This window comes from Ascaphus truei, chromosome 4 (genome assembly GCF_040206685.1).
Source record: "Ascaphus truei isolate aAscTru1 chromosome 4, aAscTru1.hap1, whole genome shotgun sequence".
In the NCBI taxonomy this organism is placed as follows: domain Eukaryota; kingdom Metazoa; phylum Chordata; class Amphibia; order Anura; family Ascaphidae; genus Ascaphus; species Ascaphus truei.
The window spans coordinates 264,770,245-264,796,555 of NC_134486.1; the positions used below are offsets into that span (position 1 = coordinate 264,770,245).

The 26,311-nt window shown below is 43.9% G+C and overlaps 1 protein-coding gene across 1 annotated transcript in view; it reads right to left on the reverse strand.

Moving 5' to 3' along the window:
• MDN1 (midasin AAA ATPase 1) overlaps positions 1 to 26,311 on the reverse strand; it is a 120,703-nt gene that overhangs the window by 18,085 nt on the left and 76,307 nt on the right. The window contains exons 63-82 of the mRNA XM_075597454.1: positions 25,051 to 25,756; positions 22,745 to 22,906; positions 22,013 to 22,283; positions 21,213 to 21,448; positions 20,616 to 20,711; positions 19,718 to 19,812; positions 17,702 to 17,817; positions 17,471 to 17,620; positions 16,995 to 17,104; positions 16,276 to 16,349; positions 15,841 to 16,033; positions 15,351 to 15,507; positions 12,751 to 12,897; positions 10,610 to 10,736; positions 9,489 to 9,594; positions 8,854 to 8,969; positions 7,407 to 7,829; positions 6,084 to 6,301; positions 5,767 to 5,916; positions 4,931 to 5,103 (exon numbers count right to left, since the gene is read on the reverse strand). Coding sequence (XP_075453569.1) covers positions 4,931 to 5,103; positions 5,767 to 5,916; positions 6,084 to 6,301; positions 7,407 to 7,829; positions 8,854 to 8,969; positions 9,489 to 9,594; positions 10,610 to 10,736; positions 12,751 to 12,897; positions 15,351 to 15,507; positions 15,841 to 16,033; positions 16,276 to 16,349; positions 16,995 to 17,104; positions 17,471 to 17,620; positions 17,702 to 17,817; positions 19,718 to 19,812; positions 20,616 to 20,711; positions 21,213 to 21,448; positions 22,013 to 22,283; positions 22,745 to 22,906; positions 25,051 to 25,756 — 3,826 coding nt within the window. The remainder of the gene's footprint in view (positions 1 to 4,930; positions 5,104 to 5,766; positions 5,917 to 6,083; positions 6,302 to 7,406; positions 7,830 to 8,853; positions 8,970 to 9,488; positions 9,595 to 10,609; positions 10,737 to 12,750; positions 12,898 to 15,350; positions 15,508 to 15,840; positions 16,034 to 16,275; positions 16,350 to 16,994; positions 17,105 to 17,470; positions 17,621 to 17,701; positions 17,818 to 19,717; positions 19,813 to 20,615; positions 20,712 to 21,212; positions 21,449 to 22,012; positions 22,284 to 22,744; positions 22,907 to 25,050; positions 25,757 to 26,311) is intronic.

A 26,311-nucleotide genomic window follows, 5' to 3' on the forward strand; every position in this document is an offset into this window, starting at 1 on the left:
TGGCTGCATTTTTTATTGTGGCTGCAGTGTGTGTGTGTGTGTGTGTGTGTCTGTGTCTGTGTCTGTGTCTGTGTCTGTGTGTCTGTGTGTGTGTGTGTCTGTGTCTGTGTCTGTGTCTGTGTGTCTGTGTGTCTGTGTGTCTGTGTGTCTGTGTGTGTGTGTCTGTGTGTCTGTGTGTGTGTGTGTGTGTGTCTGTGTGTCTGTGTGTGTGTCTGTGTCTGTGTCTGTGTGTGTGTGTGTGTGTGTGTGTGTGTGTGTGTCTGTGTGTGTGTGTGTGTGTCTGTGTGTGTGTGTGTGTGTGTGTCTGTGTGTGTGTGTGTGTGTGTGTCTGTGTGTGTGTGTGTGTGTGTGTCTGTGTGTGTGTGTGTCTGTGTGTCTGTGTGTGTGTGTGTGTGTCTGTGTGTGTGTGTGTGTCTGTGTGTGTGTGTGTGTCTGTGTGTGTGTGTGTCTGTGTGTGTGTGTGTCTGTGTGTGTGTGTGTCTGTGTGTGTGTGTGTCTGTGTGTGTGTGTGTCTGTGTGTGTGTGTGTCTGTGTGGGTGTCTGTGTGGGTGTCTGTGTGGGTGTCTGTGTGGGTGTCTGTGTGGGTGTCTGTGTGGGTGTCTGTGTGGGTGTCTGTGTGGGTGTCTGTGTGGGTGTCTGTGTGGGTGTCTGTGTGGGTGTCTGTGTGGGTGTCTGTGTGGGTGTCTGTGTGGGTGTCTGTGTGGGTGTCTGTGTGGGTGTCTGTGTGGGTGTCTGTGTGGGTGTCTGTGTGGGTGTCTGTGTGGGTGTCTGTGTCTGTGTGGGTGTCTGTGTCTGTGTGGGTGTCTGTGTCTGTGGGTGTCTGTGTCTGTGGGTGTCTGTGTCTGTGGGTGTCTGTGTCTGTGGGTGTCTGTGTCTGTGGGTGTCTGTGTCTGTGGGTGTCTGTGTCTGTGGGTGTCTGTGTCTGTGGGTGTCTGTGTCTGTGGGTGTCTGTGTCTGTGGGTGTCTGTGTCTGTGGGTGTCTGTGTCTGTGGGTGTCTGTGTCTGTGGGTGTCTGTGTCTGTGGGTGTCTGTGGGTGTCTGTGGGTGTCTGTGGGTGTCTGTGGGTGTCTGTGGGTGTCTGTGTCTGTGGGTGTCTGTGTCTGTGGGTGTCTGTGGGTGTCTGTGTCTGTGGGTGTCTGTGTCTGTGGGTGTCTGTGGGTGTCTGTGTCTGTGGGTGTCTGTGTCTGTGGGTGTCTGTGTGTGTGTCAGTGTTTATGGGTGTAGCATGTGTGTGTAGAGGTGCTGTGTTGTGAGTGTATAGGAGGTGCTGTGTTGTGTGTCTAGAGCTCGTGTGTGTGTGTGTGTGTGTGTTGAGCTGCTGTGTGTGTGTGTAGCAGCAGTTTGTTTGTGTTGAGCTGCTGTGTGTTGAGTTGCTGTGTGTGTGTGTGTGTGTGTGTGTGTGTGTGTGTGTGTGTGTGTGTGTGTGTGTGTGTGTGTGTGTGTGTGTGTACACAGAGGGGGCGGCAATGTGTGGATATAGATAGCTGCAGTGTAAGCGTATATAGAGGTGGTTTCATGTATTTACCATTTTATTTTAATAAAAACATTTATTTAACTATACAAAAGTGTCTATTATTGGTGAAAAAAATCTACATTTAGCCTATAATAGTAATAATCCCCTCAGAACAGGGCATTAATGGCCAATAATGCCCTGGCTGGGTTAAAGTCCCTCGGCGGAACTCTTCCAGCCGGGGCATTATTGGCCAGTAATGCCCTGTTCTGAGGGGATTATTACTTAATTATATATCAGATGAAAAAGCATAAAGTTATACTGTGTCCGAGTTAGCAACATAACGGCATTACTTGAATAACAATACTACCGCAGGCATATTGGAGAGTTAGTTGCGAAATACAAAGTACAGTAGCATTTAAAGTATCAGTCGACTGTGCATCCAATAGAAAGCTATAATAAGTGGCAATGTTCAACAACTGCTATGTGAATATCGTATCAAATAGATCACACAGTCCTAGTTTATACATAAGGTAGTCCATACCAGTCAGCAAGGCTGAGACTTCTCAGAGGAAATATCCAAGGCTACCAAAAAGCACATAGGTGCACCATACTCTGGCCTCACATATGTCTTACATAACATAGTCAAAACCCCCATACGATGGGAAACAATAGAAATATCACAGGTATGAGTAATCAATATGTCCTACATATCCTAGTCATATCACCATATATTGGGTGACAATAGACATGTCAAAGGTATGAATAATCACAGGACAACACACAAAAATCACACACACCACACATATTACAAGTGTCATAGCACCCTGGTTCATACCACCTTTGTCTATTCAAGTATAGCAACAGCATACAGGTAAATGTCCACCAGTCTGGGCGCATGTCCACAATAGTGGTTTACCAAAGTGTATAGAAGGGTATCCCAGTTTGTACAATAATGCAGAGGCTTGGTCAGATACATCTCCTGGATCATAGAACAATACCTTGTCGAGATAAGGGAAAAGAGCCCCTATAGGCAGCACTCAATATCTTATGTATATGTGAACTAACTAAAATGTAACCTTTATTAGGGTATAATGGGTAAAATAATAGTGGACAGACAATCGCAATGAAAAAAAGAGACGCAAGGTAGCGGATACAAGATGGAGCTTAAACCCCTTTGCTGTAAGCACAGAGGGGAAGGGGAACAGTAGTTCCAAGTGTGCTGGCTCCTCCATTGTTTATGCGATTGTCTGTCCACTATTATTTTACCCATTATACCCTAATAAAGGTTACATTTGAATGAATTCACATATACATAAGATATTGAGTGCTGCCTATAGGGCTCGTTTTCCTTGTCTCAACAAGGTATTGTTTTATTATCACTATACGCTCCCAGCACCCTATCCATATAATTTGACTGTTGCAAGAGCTATCCCCTCCTTTCCCCACCCCCCCACCCTTATAACAACATCTCCTGGATCATCAGAATAGACTAAATTGTAATTCTCTGGTACGGTTTGCCTGGCGACCCTTCATCCCGTTTTGGCACCAAATGTTTAAATTGGCGCCATGAGGGGGTATATAGGGAACTGTGTTTAATGTATACACCATCTTGATAAAAATCCTAGTGTGGACTGAAATGTCAATCTTCCTCTTCACTGGTCTTGATAACAAAAATAGAAAAGTATGGCACTCAAATACATTTTCTATCACTATTTCAATCACGAACCCTCCCTGTGCGCGGTTCCAGCTGGATATGCACCCGTGGCAACTTTCAACAGCACCGCGAGTGATCCCGTTACAGACTAACTGCTTTGCAAGCACGACGGGCTGCACAAATGAGTATCAGTGGCCAAGCTCAAAGTGATGAATACAAAGGGATGAAATAACAGTCTGAGTGGATCCCCTGATTCTTACCTTACATGCTCTGTGTCTAGCAGTAAAAGCTGTGCAATGCAGCAGGCATATGCTCTACAGGTGAATACAAGGATGGGTAGAAACACAGCTCAACCCAGTTATAACGCGATCCAGTTATAACGCTATCAGTTACAACGCGATCCGTTACAACGCGATCCGTTACAACGCGATCCGTTACAACGCGAATCCGCTTATAACGCGATGCAAGCGGGGCTCCCAATTTTCGTCTTTATGAATACTTTACAACACGATTATTGGTATCTTAAATACTTTATTGTACAATGCATACAATTGTACATTATTTCTAATTCGATCCGCTTAAAGCGCAATGTGATTCGTTGGACCCCAAGGACAGCGTTATAAGGGGGTTGAGCTGCAAAAAGGCTAATTTGTATGTCACGACCCAGAATCTCTGTGTGCCCCTTAACAATAATATAATGTCACAATTGGGCAGGTTTGGGGAACCTGTAGAATACATGCAGATACTCTCATGGGGGTTCTCTATACTTGCTCAACATATTTCACATGATAGACATACATTCATACATTCATACATTCATACAGGTCTGTCTTTATTTATAGAGCGCCATTAATGTACATAGCGCTTCACGGCAGTAATACACGTGATATAATAATATAAATAACAAATAATACAAATAGCACATAATGGGAATAAGTGCTTCAGACATAAGTAACATTAGGAAAAGGAGTCTCTGCCCCGAAGAGCTTACAATCAAATTATTTTAGTCTATCTTCCTAATGGTTACATAGTGGAGTTAAATCAGTAGCATGTTCCATAAAACAGTTGTTGTCTCGAACATTTTCCTTCAAAATCAACAGAAAATAAAACTTTGAAAGGCTCCTTATTTCATTACATTTTTAGAAGACAGAAGCAACATACATCTGGTTTTTCAGTCCTGATGAATAATTTTTGCTGGATAGTGGATTATTTTTTCTATATGGGGAAGAGCGCACTAACATCAAACCGTGCAGAACCGTCCAGTTTTCAGATGCAGCAGAATTCTGCTACGTGATCCGAACATTCTGCTTTAAAGGATCAAATCAAAGCCGGTTTTTCTCTTTCATTTTTTTAACACACGTTTGAATCAGGGGGTCGCCGGAGTTTAACCCCATTAATTTCAGCTCCGGGGACCCCTTGCTTCCGGAGGCACTTCCCTCCAAAAGAGGTGCTGGTATCACTAAAGTTTAAAGCTCTCATCACATGGCCCAATATAAAGCTGCACAGGATGACGTCACGGCTTCCTATTGGCCCGCGAGCTTTGAAAAGCAGCCACAACATGAACCCTAGAGTGGCTACCGGTACCCACTCTGGAGGTAAGTACCCCCGGAAGCAGGGGTCCGCAGAGCTGAAATTAATGGAGTTTAGCTCCGGAGACCCCCTGCTTCAATCCTGTATTCAATTGTTTTTCACAAATGAAGAAAATAAAACGGGCTTGGATTGCCGCTACGATTTCTGTTTGAGTTCTGAGCCCATGCCTTGGTCTATTTAAGCCATCACAAACCTACCCACATACACAAAAGATGACAGAACAACATCCTTACTGTGTGCTCATCTGTTATGCAGTCCTCTGCATACGTTTTCAACCGCTCGAGCAGCTCGGAGACAGCGGAGATAATTTTCTGCACTTGTAGAGCTTTCAGGTCGCCACAAAGGTCTTCTCCCAGGAGTTTGGTTATTTGGCCTTGCTGGACTCTGCCCTCTAAGCTTTCTTCCTCTGAGGAGAAACCAAGAGTATACATTGACCAGATACATTCTTCCCAAGGCAGCTGCTTGGAAAGAAATCATTGATGCAGGCTGTGAATATAAATACGCCACTCGCTCAAGTCCATACACCCACATTCTGCCCAATAGCAGGGGCCTTACATTCAGATGCAGAACAAACTGATGGGGCAGGGAATGAAAGTGCTTTGTATCCATGAACATTTTCCGAAACAGCATTTCTTAATTTTTATTCCATATCAATTGAATTTATAGGATAATTCAGCTTAGGTTTCAACGTGAAACATTTTAATTTGGAACCAACATTCTGAATTAAGCGCTAGAATTTGCGCGCGCTCATCCGTGTGTGTACGAAACAAACACACACACACAAAAAAAAAAAAGGAGTGTTACAAAAGCCCAAGCCATTCCCCTTCAAGAAAATATGGGGGCGAAATGGTAAAGCTGGAAGTTTAAAAATAGTTCGAAAGATTAATGAGAAAAATGTACCATATAAACAGGACCCCGATAGAAAAATGTACCGCTAATTAGATTTACAATAAAATCTTTGGTCAAATAAAAGTTTAATCTTTGTGCAATATAAATCAATATTGATTATAAAATCCATCACACACACATCTTCGGTCTCCAAGTAGCAGATACTTCTCGGGTGACTTACCACCTCCTCCCTCTGCCTTTTCCTCCTGCTCACCCTCCCGCGTACTCCTTTTCTCTATGAGGCTCTGGATAGCGCAGAGTATGGTCTTAATGGTCGTTTCCACTTGCTCCGGAAAATCCTCAATGTTTCCTTCATCTAATTCTCGTTTCCCTTTGTGAAAACGAAAAAACATGACAATCTCAGACGACATGCATTAGAAAGCAGTGTAAGTAAAAGCATACACACGCATTTAATGGAAAGTAACATTATTTCGCACAACCGCGTAGTTGTGTTGTGTGGCATCTTTGCAGAGGCGGTCTTCTGCGAGGGCTCCTTACTTTTTGCTGTTCCCAGGGAGTGCAGATTAGTTTTCCACACGGTGAATTCTTCTGCGGTTTTACGGACTTCTCCTCTGATGTAGTGAAGGCTTTTGAGCAATGTCATGTGCTGCGCTGCCTCTGTCCCAGGAAGAACAAACAACGACTCCACTTCCTGCAGTTCAATAGAGATTCGCTGCAAGATGTCCAGTCCCGAGGAGCAGGCCTCAAAATCTTGCCTATGAACATGCAGAAGAAAAAACACTTTCAGGTGCTTTCAAAGATGCCCGCTCCGTAATCTGTTCGAGTGCAAAGCAATGCATTATTTATAACTCTTGCCCGAGTACAGAACATTTCATGGTACAAGGGAACAAATTAACATTGCTAGTCTGATCAATATTACGCTGAAATTATATTTGAAGAGCTTTTCATTTACCAGACAAGTTTAAAGTTAATTCTCATGGGAACTGCTTTGTGGTGTGAATAGAAGATTAAGAAGCTGGAGTTTACAAATAGCATTTTCTCATATGTGCCTGCAACATCGGCCCAGTTCCCACTCATTAAAAAAAAGCAAGGTTCAACCAAGGGAAGATCCTCCATGAATATGCACTCTACAGAGGTGAAGGGTTTGCAGAAAACAAATGTGAAGAATAATGGTCATCCATTCCTCCGATGTATTATTAAACACCAATACTTTCACTTATTGTGGCAGAAAACAGAGCAGTACTCACAAAACTAGCAATCTTGCATACATTTGACAGAATACAACGTGGTAAAACCTCTTAATCCGATAAGGATTGGTCGGTCCCTGTGGCAGTGATGGGATCATATCCTTCTGTACATATAGATCCCATTATCTACATATCCAAGCTACTTCATAACAATTTCTGCGGAGCTCACCTACTAAACTGTGAACTTGTACAGATACAAGCAGCAGGAACATTTCTTTATGGGGTTTTTTTTATGTTAAGAGTAGACTGTAGTATTGCCCTTATACCATGCCCAAGCCTGTGGTCCCCCAGCTTTCAGTACAGAAGTACTAGAAGATGCGAGGATATATCTTCCATCATCAAACATAATTACTACCGATTCATTTGTATACATTCTATTGTGCTACTACCATTAGGCAATCAGGACAAAAGTGTTACAATACGGAGAGTCCGTTTTATTGCTGGTACATACAGCACTGCAGGCTGTATTCACTCCTCACAGGGACAATGTCAATATGAGATAGAAGGGGAGACCAAGTGCACAAGACTCCATATGTATAAAAGAAGAGGGGGGGAAAAAAAGGTAATACAAGATCATACTAGTGCACCTGTGTGGGAAACCAGCGATACTCACCAAGAATAAAACAGGGTCTCACAGGCCTGTTGTCGGATCTTGTCCACTGTTGCTTTCATGGCTTTTACCTCTGCCAACACTTTGGTTATCCTAGAGCTCAGATGTTGCCAGACATGGTCTGATTTCCGCATGGTGCATGCAGCCGGCAGCCAATCTGCAGCTATAGGGGATGGATAGCTCAGCTCGGCTGACGAAGAGTCTCCGACGGGGGAAGTTTCATCACGTTTGAGGTCTCCAGTGGTCTCTTTAATGGGACAACATTCAACAAACCAAGTCACCTGCTCCAGGACCATGGTACACTGCATGGCGAGATGCTGCAGCTTGTCTACCCACTGTTTAACACCATCTTGTGGTGGGAAAGCGATCCTGTAGTCAGACACCGAGAGTCGGGAGCCGATCTCCTGCATACAGCTCAAGAGATTTCTGAGGCGACCAAAAAAAAGAGCACACAAATCAACACAAGCGTTGTAATATTTCTACCGATGGGCATTATGCCTGGTTTATATGAAAGCAGCTAAACTAGAGAATTTACTTGGCTGTACTACAATTTTAAAAACTTCTGCTTATTAGCAGAAATCTGTAAGGATCCCTCACGGATACATGTTCTAGCAACATAACTGTGCATAACTGGCTGATGTATTAACCATATAGCATACGACTGGTATAGAGAATATTAATTTCTATTTCTGACTGAACTGCAATAAATCAGACCCAAGTCTGTCTGGGAAAGCATTTTTTGTATTGCCTCTTTTTTCTTCTGTTCGAATTTTTTTTTATTTTCACTCCCCTTTATATCCAAGAAAACATACGTCACATTTTTGTCCAACTAAGTGTCTCAGTGACGGCCCGAATAATATACATAGTTTCCATGGTGACGTTAAAGTGGTGCTTTCGGGCCTAGATCGTTAAAATGAACTGCCGAAAACAAATGCACAGGGGTGACATGAAGGACATGTTTGGTAATATTTTCTTCTTGGTGCTTTAACAAAAGCCGCTTCCACATTTCAGCGCGCCTCTCCTAAACTTCCTAGGGCGTTCTCAAATATCCGATCTTCCCTCTATAATTCCATGCTGACTGAGCGAGAACAAGATGCAGGAATAAGCAGACGGTGCTTAAATTCCCGACTGCTCTTACTTTGGAGGGAAGGCAAATAAACAGTGGAGGAGACCCGCAGAGCATGATGGGAGATGAAATAGCAGACAGAGTCCCTCCGATAGGCAATCCAAAAAATGAAATCGTTTGTAAACTGCTAGATTGAGGGGGGAGGGATGGGAGAATGGGATGGGAGAATTTGGATAAGCTTTTGGGTTGTACCGATTATTGATCACTCATTTACGTATATGCTTAGCTAAATATGGATTTTGGGTGGCAATGAAACGTTTAAGGGGAGTCTAAAAACAAACACATGATCGTGAACAGCAGCTTCATAAACATGAATTACTATACCTCATAATGATCCACTGCTCAGTAAGCGCAGTGAGTGAGCTCCTCTGGGTCATAAGAACCTTCAAAAGGTGGCCAGTGAAGCCTTTGCATCGCTCAATACTTCCCAAACCAAGCTCCTGCATAGGGCAAGATAGGGGAGAAGGAGTAAATGTGACATTCTGGCTGCGTGCTACTTCACAAGCACATTTGTGCATCGATCCATCAATCCTAAAACGCAGCATGTCGTTTTTGAGTAAGAAGCATAATGACAGAACAATATTATGCTCATTGGCAATGCTATACTATTGCAGGCGGTGATACAGAAACGCCCTGTTTAAACAAATTAAATCACTGCTCTGCTGTTGTAGAGTCAAACATTACAGAATATGTTAAAAAATGTATATTGCTCAAGCACCATTCATAATCCCCACTACCCATCCTTCTGTCATTTAGTGGTAACAAATGTGAGTGGCAATCGCACAAAATAAAGACAACAATAACTTGCTGCCCTATGCCACAGTGTGTTTTAAACATACGACAACCTGTTTCTGCCCAGGATTGTTGACAATACAGTACGGTACCTTTTAAATATTGTCACACACAAAACCCGGGCTCACAGAATAAATCGTTCCCATACATTCTCCCAATTATTTTACCTTGGCAGGGGTCACAAACGCTGCCTCGAGCCTCGCGTTCCGGGCGAGAGATCGGTAGAAATACTTTTGACACCCATCCCAAGCCCCAGAGATCTCCGCCAGCAACCTAAACAAAGGGAAAGATGCATCATTTTCTCAGCATGCACCAAAATAGTCCCTCAATGTACTGCTGCTAAATCCTCCATTATACACAAAGTCACAACAGGTTTTAGGGCAAACAATCAATATCTATAAAATATTTTACCAGTAAAAAAAAAAAGGTTTCAGTTTCATGTCCCGGTCCCGGTGCAGAGTAAAAGTTGACAACTGTGTAAATTTACAGTTGCAAAAATGTTTAAAGTGGGAAACATGCAAAGCCTTAGAGTGACTTAGACAGGAAGCGGATTTGGGACTTGGGTAAACCAGCAGTGAGGTTAATCGGTACAAGGAAGAGAGTCCAGTTTCTTTATTGAAACGTGGGACTATAAGCAGGTTTCTGGGGGCGGATCTCAGGAGCGGAGTGCTGTGTACAGTAGGGGGTGAGAAACCTGCTCAGATAATTGGGTAACTTGTCCAGAAAGTATTTGAAGGTGAGATGGGAAAGATGTACATTGCTGGCTACCCCGAGTCCAGGTGCAAAGTTCAGTTAACATATCACGTTAGGTGTTGAAGTTGCATACAATATGCTATTCACATGCAAATGCTTTTGTTACGCCAAAAACCTGATATGGTACCAAAGGAAAGCGTAATAACATTGTTTTAGTTTCAGTTCTGCTAGAATGGAAGCTTTCTAGAGGGGTAAGAGCAATTTAGGTAATCAACAGTAATTACAAATGCCATTACTGATGTGTATTATTCACTGCCCTGTAACTGGAAGCTTTAATGCATAGAGGACATTATTAACTAAGGGATGCCTAGTCATACAGCATCTTACGGCCCATTCAGCACGGCTAAGTAAACATGGCCACAAATCTCACAAAATAATGTCAGTGTGCAGTGGGGATTTGTGTGGCCCTTTGAACCCTTTCATATTATATCCCCATTGCTATGGTAGCACTAGCACACAACATATAAAAGGTAGTGTGTGTACTGTAAATACATTCACAAAAACGTATGCAACTGAAGTCAGATAAACTACATACATGGCATCTGTTTCCAAGGTGCTAGTTGAGATGGCCATAGCGCTATGCAGGTCCAGAGGATGGAGGCACAGCACATCCTGAATGTCCTTAGTACGTATCCAAGCAAGACCTTTCCGGTATGACAAACCTACACAATATAAACAGAAATAGGCCGACTCAATCATTCCTAATCTTGACAGTGCCTTTCTGATTGTGCCTTTCTGATTTTGTAAATGTTGTGTTGTGCAAATGTGCTATTTTTCAAATGTTATATTGTTTAGGGTATAGTAAAATCTTTAAGAGTTAATATATATATTTGTCTATTATCAATTGATTTAATAGCACCTTTTAATTTTCAATTTTTAATTCTAGATTTAGGTTTCATATTTGTTTTTCTTTCTTTTGTATTTTATTTAATTATTCTTTATTATATATTTAATATTAGTAGGATTATTGATTCTGAAAAACATTTATTTGTGTTATATTTTTCCTTTTTTTTCTTTTTCTTTCTTGCACTAGGGTTTTGAAGCCTCTTTTTGACGTCACGGACGTTTTTAATGTTAAAATGTTATAACTAATAAAGTTGCATTTGTTTTAGGGCTTAGTGAACCAATCGGAAAGCACCACCCTTTGCCTCATAGCCCTTACATTGTAGGGAGAGACGTGTTAGGCTCAATAAAGCTTGTTGATATGACGTGATCCCAGTAACCAATCAGGACACGTCTGAGAGGAAATGCAATCCAATTGGTTGTGCTGTCCGTGACGTCACACGATAGGCGCTATGATATAAATTTGAGCTTCATATAGTGTTGTGTACACCTTGAGAAAGGGCATACTGCCCGAAACGCGTTGGTGGACCCCTACTGTGACTTAGGGGGGACATCTGGTCCACTTTTTATGTAATTAATTATTTTTTTGATGCTGCATGCCGTGAGCCTCCTGCTGTTCCCTCTGACAGTGCACTGCCTTATTTTCCTACCTGTTTCTGCTGCTTACCTGGGAGATCGCACGCCTAAGAATACACCACCTGTGGTTGACACTCCAGGAGAAAATAAGTGAGTGTTACTTATGGGTCGCTGTACCCTTTTTTCTCCTTTATAATGGGACTCTGGTCTGTACTATTTATATATGGTGCTGCTGGCATTAGGTACTAGTCCCCTAACCCTATTAGGGCTACGCTATGATACATGCTTATATGGAAGGAGTTCATACCAACTGCAGTTCTTTATATTAAACACAGGACTGTTTTTTTCTGATGCACTAGCTTTCTACATACTCTAATCTTGACAGTGAAATAATAAGATGCAAAACAATGGATGCAGAAACAAAGTAATGCTTTACTACTGCTGAATGGTTCAAATACTGTTAATTGTCAGGTAGGGCTTCTTGTTGGCCAGGTATATTCAAATCATACAAGGTTTATTGAATATAGTCAGTGTTCGACAAACCTATACATTTGCACGCCTCGGGCGAGTGGATTTAACATCGTGGCGAGCTCCTATTGGCTTAAGCAGCACACGTGTGGTACTAGGTGGCGAGTAGATTTTTTTGGTTCGGCGAGTAGATTTTTTTGGTGATTTGTCGACCACTGAATATAGCCATTGATATTGTATGCATATGTGTACAAATCTGAAGCTTCAACTCTATTGTTTATTACTGTGTAGACAATTTGCAAACAAATACGACTTTAACCCTTCACATCGGACATGGAGCCCAAATGCAGGCATGCCACCCACTATGTGAAGACGGCCACCCAATTGATAATGGATCAATGTATTTCTGTATGTCCCCGTTAATTTTTGCATCATCATAAAAAAGTTATTCTGAAGCGAAATCCTTTACATTGTCAGTTCTGGGGTTTACAATGGGAGGTGCAGCTGTACCTACAATGCCAGCTAGATTATGTAACGGGAAAAAGAGCTTAGTGCTGGGACTAGGCCGCAATCCCTATATCTGAACGAGTGCGTAAAACCAATATAACAACTCTGGATTTTACACTAGCTGTCATAAAGGCATCGACGGCAAAACTTTATAAGAAGTTGTATAGTTAGTAGCTGGAGGTTTAATTCAGCCCTGACGAGCCAATTGGTGCATGGAGATCTTCTGCGTTTTATGGTCTTATTTGTCTTTTATTAAAATACTTGAAAATTTAAAAAAAGTACCCGTCTTAGTGAGCATTTTGAAAAGCTCCGACAGCGCCCTCTGCTTCTGCATGAGGATGTGTTTGGCCTCTGACTTTTGCTTCTCCTTTTCGGCAGTCTGGTCTATTTTAAGGCTCTGGAGGTCCTGCACGGAATCGATGATGCCCTCTGCAATGGAAAGAGAAGAAACCCGACATAGGCGTGAGAAAAAATAAATAAAGCATATGAGTAGTTCCGTGGCTGATACTTTACACCTCATACATACAGCTTGGCCCCCTGCAGACGCACCTACTAGAACATGCTCCCACGGTCTCTGCACGTTCTTCCTACCAGCCAATTAGATTGTAAGCAATTCGGGGCAGGAACTCCTTTTCCTTGATGTTAATTTTATGTCTTGAGCACTTCTTCCCATGATCTGTTATTTGTACTATGTTATTCATATGATTGTCACATGTATTACTGCTGTCGAGCACTATGTACATTAACGGTGCTATATAAAGACACATATAGAAAGGGCTTTATACCTCGATTTAACAATGACAGCTAGAGACGTATAGGCGCTCTGCTATATGTTACAGATCAGCTGCTGAGGTCATGTGTGATTGTAATTTTCTCATCTCAAGAGGCACTCAGTATGTACCATACACACAATGTGTATAGATACATAGTATCAACCATTCAAGCCTAGGCCATTTATGGAATGTGGATCCGATTGTACACCTTAGATCAGTGATTCCCAACCAGGGCTCCGTGGAGCAGTCACAGGGGTTCCGCCTGGCCGCCCGCACTCACTGCAGCCCCTGGCTCCCCTGCTCCCTCCACCTACGTCCTAGGAGCGGGCTCTAGCAGTCCGGGCACTTCCTGTGCCTGCTGCTATAGAGCTCCTGCTGCCTGAGGTAGGCATATGGGATGGGAGAGGGAGAACTTGGCTTGGGAGCTATGGGAGTAGGGGGAGAGGAGAGGGTGATCCGTCAGCTGCTGCAAACTTTCCTTGTGAAATATGGGAAGAGGGGGGAAGGGGGAAGAGTTGGAGAGACGGCTGCTGTTGCTTCTGCAAACGTTGCTTGCATGAGTGAGAGAGAGTGTGAGAGAGAGTGTGAGAGAGAGTGTGAGAGAGAGTGTGAGAGAGAGTGGGAGAGAGAGTGGGAGAGAGAGTGGGAGAGAGAGGGGGAGAGGAAGAGAGAAAGGAGAGGGGAGAAGAGAGAGAGGAGAGAAGGAGAGGGAGAAAAGAGAGAGGAGAGAGAGGAGAAGAGAGAGGGAGAGGGAGGAGAGGGGGACAGAGGGAGAGAGAGAAGAGAGGAGAGGGGGAGAGGGGAGAAGGGGAGAAGAGAGGGGAGAGAGGGAGAAGAGAGGGGAGAGAGGGAGAAGAGAGGGGAGAGAGGGAGGAGGAGAGGGGGAGAGGGGGAGAGAGGGAGGAGGAGAGGGGGAGAGAGTGGGAGAAGGAAGGAAGGAGGGAGAGAGGAGAGAGAAGGGAGGGAGAGGAGAGAGAAGGAAGGAGAGAGAGAGGAGAGAGAGGAGAGAAGGAAGGAGGGAGAGGAGAAAGGAAGGAGAGAGATCATCTATCCATGGGGGGGACAAGAGGGGGAGGGGTGATGTGAGATGCAAGGGGGGGGGGTGATGGGAGATGAAAGGGGGGGGGGGGGGGTGATGGGAGATGAAAGGGGGGGTGATGGGAGATGCAAGGGGGGGTGATGGGAGATGCAAGGGGGGGGTGATGGGAGATGCAAGGGGGGGGGGGGTGGGAGATGCAAGGGGGGGGGGTGGGAGATGCAAGGGGGGGTGAAGGGAGATGCAAGGGGGGGTGATGGGAGATGCAAGGGGGGGTGATGGGAGATGCAAGGGGGGGTGATGGGAGATGCAAGGGGGGGTGATGGGAGATGCATGGGGGGGTGATGGGAGATGTATGGGGGGTGATGGGAGATGCATGGGGGGGGTGATGGGAGATGCAAGGGGGGGGTGATGGGAGATGCAATGGGGGGGTGTGATGGGAGGTGCAGGGGGGATGTGAGCGGGGGTTGATGTGAGATGCAGGGGGGGTGTGATGTGAGATGCAGGGGGGGGGGGTGATGTTTAAACCAACATCATTACAAAATATATACACATGGTTTATTCAAAAGTATGAGTTAATTATTATTTATTACCCCCACTGCTTTACATGTCTATTTTGTGATTTACCCTTGTCGAACATGTGTCACCCAGATACGGGTTCCATGAAATGTTATGAAATACTTAAAGGGTTCCTCCAAACAAAAAAGGTTGGGAATCACTGCCTTAGATGGTACAGTCAATAAATCACCTATATTTTCAAGCCTGCCATTAAGATTGATTTAGTATATTGGGCATTGCATGGTGATTATACCATTATTTTCAGATGAGAGGGTAGCCTTCCAAAGCAGGCCCCAAGTAGCGCTTCCTTCAGGTTTTAAACGGATATTTGTGTTTTACGTTTTTTCTAATAAAAATGTATTGTTTTGATTCAGTAGAGTAGTGTGCATCACTTAGGGCTTCTCTCTCCGTCACTAGTGTACGATATCTGTGAATTGCCCAAAACTAAAACGTTTGTTAAAAAAAAAAAAAAAAAAAAAAACAGCTAAGGTACAGTATGACATTTATTTTCCTACCTGTAAACTCATTGAGGTTTACAAACAAATCAGGCACAGGGTTTTTCTTCATGAATGTAGTGCACAGTTTCTTCATTCGCCTGGTTAGCTTAGGGAGCCGCCACTGGAGAGACTCCGCAGGATAAACATTCTGACCTAGTCGCTCGTCACAAGCAAGCTGGGAAAAGAAGTCCAATGTCAGAACAATGTCCGTGAACCCAGTCTGAATTGTAGTGTCCGCTCAGTCAGTTATATATATACACACACACACACACACACACACACACACGCACACGCACACACGCACACACGCGTATACTTTAAGGATCAAACTACAGCCTCGATACCTCTGCAGTGCGAGAAATTAGAATATATGGGCGCAGTACTCTGCCGAATTATAGCAGTGTGTTTGGAAATACATGCTTTATACCATAATGCTGTGTGGTCACCAACTTTAATGTGTCACAGGTCCTTTCAGGCCTTCATACAGGAGCATGAAATTGTCCCCCACCTGTGTGCTGTCCACTCGTGTTAACGTAGACCTCAAAACGGTGCTCAGCTGCTGCATTGTGTTTCCTTTGGACTCCGATTCTCTCAGGTGGTCAATGAAATCCAGTTGTTCTTCCTGAGCACTTTCAACTAGAGCAGAGCAGCAGGGCTCACACAGGGCCGTTTCAAACTTCTTCATGTACTTAAACAGGGTCCTGGAAGACAAATGCATTTTTTTACTTGACCCTGAGGGACATGAACAGCAATTACATTGGGTCTAAAGGAGTAGCTTAGCAGTAAGTGCCTTTGAAACAGGTGAACACTGTTCAAAGTGGGCAAGCCACATCTCCTTGTGCCTTGGATACCAAAATGAGGTAGAACGCTTTCCAGGGCAGGAACTACAGCCCCAGTTTAATACAAGTAGAAAAGTAACTCTCCCTGTCAGACACTCCCTTACCTGTGAGTCTTTTCCACAGATTGTTTCACAGACCAAAAACTGACATCATTCCACTTGGATATTTTGACAAAATCCTGCAAGAGATTAGATCACCTTTCTGCATTATTCATTGTGTGCTAGTTACATTGTTAACATTACATTGGGAGGTGCCCAGTACTTTTATACCATTGTGAGCTACTGATAAAAACTAATTGAAATACTAACAATGATCTCTATTCTCATGTATAGCAGCAACGCCACTTCTATCACTGAATGGTCTGGTATTGGTGTAGCTCAAAGTTCTAGTACTGGTCATAGGGAAGTGACTATGAATTTTGTGTTGTGATAGGTGACCAAAAAATTATACTGCGCAAACCTTTAAAAACCTTGCGGGTCTTTTCTTCTGGAAGGTTTCGAAAGCTCTGTACACTATAATGTCATTTATGAAGAACTCTCGCCTTGTTCCCCTAAAACGTGTCACAACCTAGAATAAATGTGTCACTTGTGCCAACTCTAAGTTCATTCAAACCGTGTGTGCAATGACTAGCATTATTTCTCAGATCCTACAGACTACTGCTAACTCGTGTTGCTGCTGCGCAATGCCATAATTGACCTGAACTTCTACTATGAGAAATGTAAAAGCAGCATTAATGAACCAGTAATTAATGATTCCTTGTCACTTTATCACCTGTTGGTGCTTAATGTTACGTGCAATGCTATTAAAAACAATATCCGCACACCTTTAGCTCTTTTTCCAGAGGATGGCGCAGTTCAGTGATTCTCGCCTGCACAGATGGGGAGAACTGCTTGTAATAATTGTGCAGATTCCAAAGGACACTGCACAGAGAATCTGCGAGAAAGAAAACAAATAGAACAAAACGGTCAATTATTATAAATCTGACTTCCAAACAGCACACAATTCCAATTTGTATTGAGCATTTCATGTGTGTCAGAACATCTTACAATATAACCTCTGTGCCCAACAGAAGTGACACATTCACTACCTCATCTGCAGTTTATTTACAATAATCCCTTTGCAATATATTCCAGAGCCCTTTTGCCAGCAAAAAAAGGGGCCAGCCTTGGTCCAGTGCAATGACACACGGATTACAAAATATAATGCAATCGCACATAGATAATGTTACATTCTTTTTTTGTGCGGTGATTATGTTCGGCAAAGGACCGAGCTTGTCTGTTGCTTAAGATGACGCCTTACCTTTCCTCTCCACCTGTGGCACCAGCAATACATGGCAATGGAAAACCAGCAGCACGTGGAGTCGTGTATGGAACTCCCCCAGCGTCGAGCCCTCTATAAATGCTTGCAGGGTCTTCACCATGGATTGCAACGTCAACACTTCACTGCCATCTGCAGAAACAGAAAATAGTCAATCGCAGCGCTGCCAGACAAATCCCCATTTGACATGTCTTCACACATGGAGGATGTTACCTTGCTCCTGTGCCCCTTGCATATATTTTTCCACCAGCTGATAAATAGAGAACCAATGCTTGGTGGACTTCTGCGCATGTCGCCTCATGGCGTTGTCAAGACTCAGAGACCAACAACTAAAAAAACAAGGATGTTAAAATGTTCATGATCCAGGTTGGTCCTGAATTCTATAGCTCTGCCAGTTTGCTGTGCTAATGGAAACAATGCAAATAGGAATCATCTTTTTATTATTATTATTTTAGGAGCAGATATAAAAGGCGAAATACATGAAATGGGGCCACGGTGTAAATTAGTGAGACAGTCAGAAACACCACCTGAGAAGTCTCGAGGAGTTAAACAATGGTATTAAACCAGCAAGCAAAAAAGGGGACTTAAAAGGAATAGCTCGGCATATTTAAATATTCCCCCGGATCATTATCTGTGCAGATGGTTCACATTCTGACAATGGCCGCACGTGCGCTGCAGAATATGTGCAATTTACCCCAATGACTTATTCACAACTGCAAACATTGCCTATTTAAAAACTACATTAGAACACGTATTTCCCAGGTAAATACCTGCCGATGTATCAATTATTTTTAGTTTGTATCAATCAGTACTATATTATAGGCTCTCAGGTGCCTTTGACGAAACTGATTTAGTGTGCGATCACACCGTAGATTTCGTGAAATACTTGTAATTTCACACTTTAAATCACAGTAATCAGTGAATATATGAAATGAATAATTTCCCTCCGACTGTCTTGTTAACAGGACGTTGTTAGATTATAAACAAATGTAAATTTGACATTTTGTATTCCCCCGTTACTTATTTTAACCTTTACCTTCATAGCTGACCAGCCTTCCCTCTCTAAGACTGTAATTATACCAAGAGCTACAGTGCAGCAGTGCTCTCCTGTGGCTTATAAGTAGCGACGCTGCAGAGCTACATGTGCACATGCACAAGAGATTTAGCAAGCGACTGCAGGGGAGACATGCTCAGATGTCACATCCTTTACCACACTGCCTGCCTTTCCAACACCAATCCAATTAATTCTTCAATTCAAGATTTGTCCATAATAGTGATTAATTATTAATATATAATCAATGTCATTTATTTAATTACTTTATTATTATTTTAAATAATTAATTAAGTCAGGCAATAATTATCAATGTTCTTCAATGTGTATGGTATGTTCTTCAAGGTATATATGGCTTTTCAATAAAGGAAAACTGTATTTTGTGTGAAATCCTGAGGTCAATTTTTCTAGGATTTTCATTGGTTAGATTTTGGAGGAACATGATTGGTGCACTGAACTTCACTTTGATTGGACGGCTGCTTCATGTGACGTGGCTTGAAAACAAATTTGCCCGTCTCCTCACTGTCTCCTGCTTTGCAGTAGCAAGCGGGGAGACAGTTGAATTCGGTATAAGCTGTTTTCAGGGATGTATAACACTTGTTTTTGCACCACTTGGTGTCTCTACAGGAGACACCACGGGCGATTTCTGGTTTAATCACGGTCTTAGGCTGCGGCCAGGGTGAAGTGAATGCTTGTCCAGGGTGAGGGTGCGTGAGCGCACGTGCCCATTAGCTTGCTGCGACAGTCAAATGTGATTTCGCTGCTCGCTGATGTGTCACGTGAGCGGTGTCGATGAGGGCGAACCACCACTGTGACGTCACAGCTGGGCCCCCTGCAAGCACAACTAACACATAATCGCCGGAGCAAAAGGAGCGCCAGGGCGCTCTCATTCACCCAGGCCTTAGGGTCTTATCCGATGTGCTGTGAATTGGTCTTTTCCGGTGCGTGAGACTATTTCAGTGCCATTCATTTCAATGGGACGCAGCTCTTTCCATGCACGGTGAAGATCTCCTCACAACACATTGAGTAAGGGCTTGAGGATGAAAGCAGAGCTCTTGAATCCAATATTCTTAAATACAGTGCCTGGGGATAGACATCTCCTGACCAGCTGCTGCGACTAAGAAAGAAAGAAAAGAAAGCTGGGATTCCCAACACACAGAGCTGACAATATGTCTTACTTTAACTCCAACTTGCGCCACTGGATAATCAGCTGGGTGACTTCGTCAAGATTTTTCCGCAAAGACAGAGCACGGCTTGCGTTCCCTTCCCAGTCCTACAAAAGCAGTTTAAAAAGACATACATATGAAGGAAGTCTTTAAAACCTTTTCCTATGGAAGGGCCAGCAAAGTATTGCATTGTACAGACGGCAATATTAAAAATATATACAATTGGAGGGAATAGGTTGACCTGAATAAACGTGCCCTTTTTGCTCATTCTATTCACACGGGGATCTAGTTTCTTCCCCTTTACTATTTGTCCAGGTCTTGTGCTGGATACTGCCAGAAACAGCAGAGATGCTACTGAAAGGGACAAATAATGTGTGCCAATGACTTCCCAGCAGCCATCCAGGGGCCAAGTTTTATATAACCCTCCCTGTGCTCACTGAGCCATGAGTGGCGACATCTGGTGGTTTAAGCTGAAAACTGAAACATGATCCATAATCAGGAAAGCCTCTAAAAAGGCTCTGGGTGAATAGAGAATTTGAGCAGCAACATTCATTGGAGATGCAATAAAGTAAAAATGCCCAGCCATAGAACATCTCCTCTCCCATTTTCAGTGTTTATTTCAGTTTAATGAAAGACTTTCCATTTCGGATTGTAGGTTTAACCAAAGCAGCCCAGGCGCCATTTCTGCTAATTATGTGTGCGCTCCGTTTCTTAGGTATCCCACTCGCGCAATTAAAAAGAGCTGCAGCAAAACCAGAGTCACAGGGTTCAGGACTTAACTGCAGGGACACATACCACAAACAATCTTATTCTCTGTGTATCTAATGAAACTGGAGTAGACTTCATGAAAACTGCAACTCAAAAAAGTGAAAGTCCTATACAGCATAGTGGGGAAATGCTTATTATTTACTTGAGACTTTGCCAGAAGAATCTCTAAGCCGTTCAGGAACTTGGACAGAGGACTGGAAAGTGGAAATCCTTGGATTCGCTCCATCACAACCAGGAGCTGCGAATTAGTCAGAAAACATGGGATCAAACAGAGAACGGTATGGGAAGATATGTACGCTATACACTTTCAGCTCTATGTTGCTGTCCAGAGGGACTCCACAGTACTAAAAGGCCACAGAAATATTAAAAGGCAAAAGTGTTTTGACAAACATATTCAAATAATCAAAAGAAACAAGGTCCCCATCGAGTTGGATCCACACCGTCACAGAGAGGTTAAACATGGGCATTCACACTTACTGGCATTTGGAGAATGGGCGATTGTTACACTCAAGACAACAATGGTTAATGCCCGGCACATGTACAGTATCTAAGGGTGGTCTGGGTGGAAATATTGTCATATTGTTATGCAACCAAGGCGGCGGGGGTATCCAGATCCCAAAACATTGCTGGGCTGTTCTGGTACTAAAGGGAATGGCACCTTTAATAAAGATTTAAAAAAAGTAACATGGAAAACCCCAGAAATCTCTTACTGGAATCAGTGGTCTAGAAGAATTCTCACCTGCAGCAGAGCAGGGTGCTCTGGCCACTCTTCCAACAACTTGTTCACATCTCTGGTGAAATTACTAAGTGCATCCTGGCACTGTCTGACCTGCTCGATGTTGGGATGCTGATAGAAGTCATAAGGGCTCTCATGCTGCAGAATGAGATTTGAGGTCCCATCCCCTGAAACAGTATTTTGCAGGAGTGCGCTGATCAAAAGCTGGCTGCCCAGAAGATGATCGTTCAGTTCAGCACCTAGAATCAGCAACAAAAAGAACAAATATAAAACACACCCAAGCTAGAATAGAAGAGAGGAAAGCTACATTCCACGCGTAAGGAGAATCAGAAAGACAGCTTGGGTCAGGCTTCTAAATCCCTCTGGTATCAAAGGGTTCAGGAGACATATAAAAAAGACATTGTGCGAGATTTTCTTTTTTCAAAACAAACATTCTTCGGTGTCTTGGGAATACACAAATGTTGTAAAAATCCCATTAATTGTTGATCTATAAAGTACCTAAAACAAAAGCTGCAATAGCATAAGGTTATTTGTCAAGTGGTCACGTTACTGCAAACAAAAAGCACCAAGAAGTCAACGCGCCTACAGCACATCGTGATCACTGCATAAGTCACAGGCGTCCTCTTCTGTTTCGCTGCATGCCAGATCACGTGATGCCCCATGGAAAACGAGCTGTTAAAAAGGTCATGATGTAGCCACTACCCCCTGCGGCCCCATGACACAGTGGCTATGTCTTAGGGCGCCCAAAGGGTTATCTAGCACTGTAAGAAGATGTAGGACAAACGTTCCATCAGAAAACATACCCATGAGGGGATACAGGTGTTCTATTAGAGCAGCACTGGTCTGGTAGCAGGACAGGAAAGCACTGAGGTAATGCTTGGCTTGATGCGGTGGTGGGGTCTGGTGGTACCAGAGAGATCGTGCTGTGCTCAGGCACAACTGCTGATGGATCAGCATCACTGTTTGCATTGAACTCTGGGACACCAAATTAGAGGTGCCTGCTTCTTGGTCCTCCGAGTTTTCAGTTTCCATATGTTCTTCCAGACTTGGCTGAGTTGTAATATCTACAAAATCCTGTAGATCAAATAAATAAAAACATGATTAATGATCAGATATGACTATCCATAAATTATCTTGAAACATTGTGTTGTAGTATGAAGCAGAATAGAAAAAAGTTCAATGGTTTAATGTTTCAGTTGCTAGACATGACGAGCTTACACAGGAATACTAATAAAGTCAAAGAAAGGGAATAGCAAACACTATGTCATTCATCTTAGTAGTCACAGATGTTACATTTGAAATGGCCAAATAACATGGTAAAAGTACAGCAAAATGATAAATATTGTGTTTAACATTACAAAGGCAGAACTTCACTGAATTCAGAGCCGAGGCGGCCTTATGTGCAACGTTCCAGGTATACATTTAGAAGGTTAATGTTTCCAGGGTCTTGTTTGTGTATTTTCATTGTGTAAAAAGCCTCTCTCAATCACACAAGAGCTGCCTCACGTAGAGTGAAACCCACGGGTTGGTTGTACCTTTTCGTAGAGTGGAAATCTCTTGCGGAACTCCTTTTCCTCCTCTTGGTCCTCGGTAAGCCCGGTCCCATGGCTTTTGCTCCTGTATTTATATAGGCTGCTCTCTTGCTTCTCCCGTTCCCTTGCACACTGTTCCTGCTCATCCCACTCATTGATTATAGACTAGGAAACATATGTAATAATATTAACTTAGATGGCCAGTGGCACATAAGGAAACGCAATAGTTATTTTTGAAGTGAAACTTCTTTAGTGGCACCTATTCTCATGGGGCAAAACTGGAGCGAAGGAGACGAAAATGAAACGGAAGTGACGTAACTCCCCCTCCCCCCTGCCCCCCCCACGCCTGCTGTGACATGTGGCGGCGGCGCCGCTGCTAACGGCGGCCGCAATACCAACCTCCCACCCACCGCCCCCCCGCCACCCGCTGTGACATGCCGCCGCCGGCGCCGCTCCTAACGGTCGCCGTTACCCCTAGACGTGCGCAGAGCTTCCGGTACTGTGGGTGTACCAAGATGGCGAAAGCCTCGCAAGTCCTCCGGCTGTGAGGAGGAGCCGCTGCTCAGCCTCTCTCCTCCCTCTTGCTTCCCCTTCCCCGAGTCCCGCTGACTGAGTGCCGCCGGTGCCGGAGGAGGAGAGGAGCCCCAGGATCATGACGGCCGCTGCGCTGTCAGCATGTGCCGCGCATGCGCGCACAGACGTTATCGTGCGCTCCTGGCTCCTGCAACGCGGGGGGTTTGAGCGCGCCGCTTCACACGCAGCACTGCCGGAGGGAGGGGGCTCTTAATCACGGTATCAGCCCCTCACATACGGCGGGCCCGGTGCGGCCGCGTCTCCGTGGGGGAGGGGGGGAGGAGAGAGGGGGGGAGACTCAGACAGAGCCGCAGCTCCGCCTGGGGTGGGGGGGAGTCAGGAGAGAGGGGGCAGGACACAGAAAGAGAGACACACACACACACACACACATACACACACATACACACACTGACTGACACACATACACACACACTGACACACACACTGACACACACACACTGACTGACTGACTGACTGACTGACTGACTGACTGACTGACTGACTGACTGACTGACACACACACACACACACACACACACACACACACACACACACACACTGACTGACACACATACACACACACACACACTGACACACATACACACACACACACACACTGACTGACACACACGCACACTGACACACATATACGCACGCACACTGACACACACATACGCACGCACACTGACTGACACACATACGCACGCACACTGACTGACACACATACGCACACTGACCGACACAGAGAGACATTCACACAACAGAGAGAGAGAGACATACACTGACACACCCACACACACATTGACTCACACACACACACTGACTGACACACATGCACACACTGACTGACACACATGCACACAGTGACCGACACACATACACACTTTGACCGACACACATACACACAGTGACCGACACACACACAAACAAACACACATACATACTCTCTGACTGACACATACATACACACTGACTGACACACACACTGACTGACACATGTGTGCCGAGCACGCGCGTTATAAGTAAATTTCTGTGACAAAAGTCAAAGAAGTTTCACTTACTATGTGCGTGCACCGCACACACAGCTTTTTTTTTCTGGTTAATGGTTAACATAAAAATGGCATACAATATTTCTGTGCTGAACACAATCACTATAAATACATTTGTTCTGAACTAGAGATGCATACAGCACGTTTATGGGTGGCGTAAAATACTTTGTAGGTAAATGTAAGATATATACCTTGTATATCGTCGTTGTAGAAGCAAAACACATTAAGTGCATTTTTGTCAAAACTCACTAAATACACTTCCATACTTGGAATTTCTTGATATTTCTATTGAAAAACTCATTAGTGCCTATTTAGTCGTAGTTCAGTTACCAAAACATAACTCATACATTTTGAAATAATGTCAAAAGAACATTTAAATCCCCTTTGTCAATACTCACAAGAATGTAGTTAATGAACTTTTACCTCCACAATGCCGATATATGCCTAGCATCAACCACCTACCGTAGAAACCAAATCATTATGATTTTTAAAAGTAGTGTTACTTTTTGCCCAAGGGGGCTCTTGTTAGAGCTCTGAGGGGCAGATCATGTAAATTAAAAGAAAAAACACCCCACTTCATAAAAAGACAATTTCCACAAACTTCCTGAAGCATTTCGCTAAATGAATACCACAGTTAAGGCGTCAGATTATTAAAGAAAAGGACAAACCAGAAGATCGTGAACTCACCTGACAAATGTGCCTGAAAATCTCTAAAGACTTCTCGTCCAGCTCTCCCTTGGAGAGCACGTGGGAGCGGAGATAAAGCAAAGCATTTACCAGCAGCTGCTCCTTGGTGAGGCAGCAGATCCAGTCCCTCTCACCGGCTCCGTCTCTGGAAGTATATTTCTGGGACAGCTTTCTCAGGCCTTTCAGAATGTCCAAGGAGCCGACAGAGCACAAAGTGTCTGCGTGTGAAACGTAGGTCGGGAGGGATTCCGAGACCGACGGGAAAGCCAACAGGGAGGTGACCAGGCTGGTTATTTTGGCTGGGGAAACTAAAGCGCTGCTCATGATGACATAGACTTCAGAGGCTATTAACCTCATGCCGTGCTGCATCTGCAAAATGGCAGCCTGCAGAGGGGTTACCACGTCTGGATACAGGAAGAATTCCTCCGACAGGCGTTTCCTAAATTGGTGATGTGATCGCTGCCATGCGGCCTCCTCAGACAATAGGTTCTGGAGACCTTGTCGTGATTTGGGGCCCTTCCCACTGAGGGCCTTCAACAGGCGGGCAGCAAGGTCCTGGACAGAAGAGGTCTTGGCAATGCTGGTGATGTAGTGGTGCATGTCCTGGTACAAGCAGTCATAGGTAGGATTCGGAGGGCGGTAGGCCTGCTTTTTGGAAAGGTTAAGTATTTGAGCCTTCAGTTTTTGTATTCTCTGCAACAGTGTCCTATGGAGAAACCCGAAACGGAAATTCAAAATACTACATTCCATTGCAGGGAAAAACCAGCAGCTCCTTCAAAAACTACATTTTAAATATAGATGGCACTTGCACTAAATGGCACATTAGTTTGAATTTACAACGAAGTACTCGGCCATACAACGCTTTCCTTTTTTTGGTCGATTTTAAATTCAATATATGTCTTCCATTGGATTTGCCAACCAATGCTCAAGTATAACCCCAAAAATGCACAGTAGCACATCACAGAATATTGAAACATTCTGCTTCTATCAGGCAAGGAACACAGCTCAACAATGCAGAGCTCCACATTTGAACACGCAGTTTCTATATCAATATTAATGCAACATAGAAGATTACCAAGTAGGTTCAAAATAATGTTGTGGGGCTGCAAAATAAAACAAAAATAAAGACACATTTGTTCCGTTTTTGAAAAGGAGTAAATGGAAGTACACTTTATGCTGGCAAAAGGACTGCTACATATGATCAAGCAAGAGTCCCTCTTGGAATAAAATGATGCAAGAAGAAAGATGCAGTGAAGTGTTA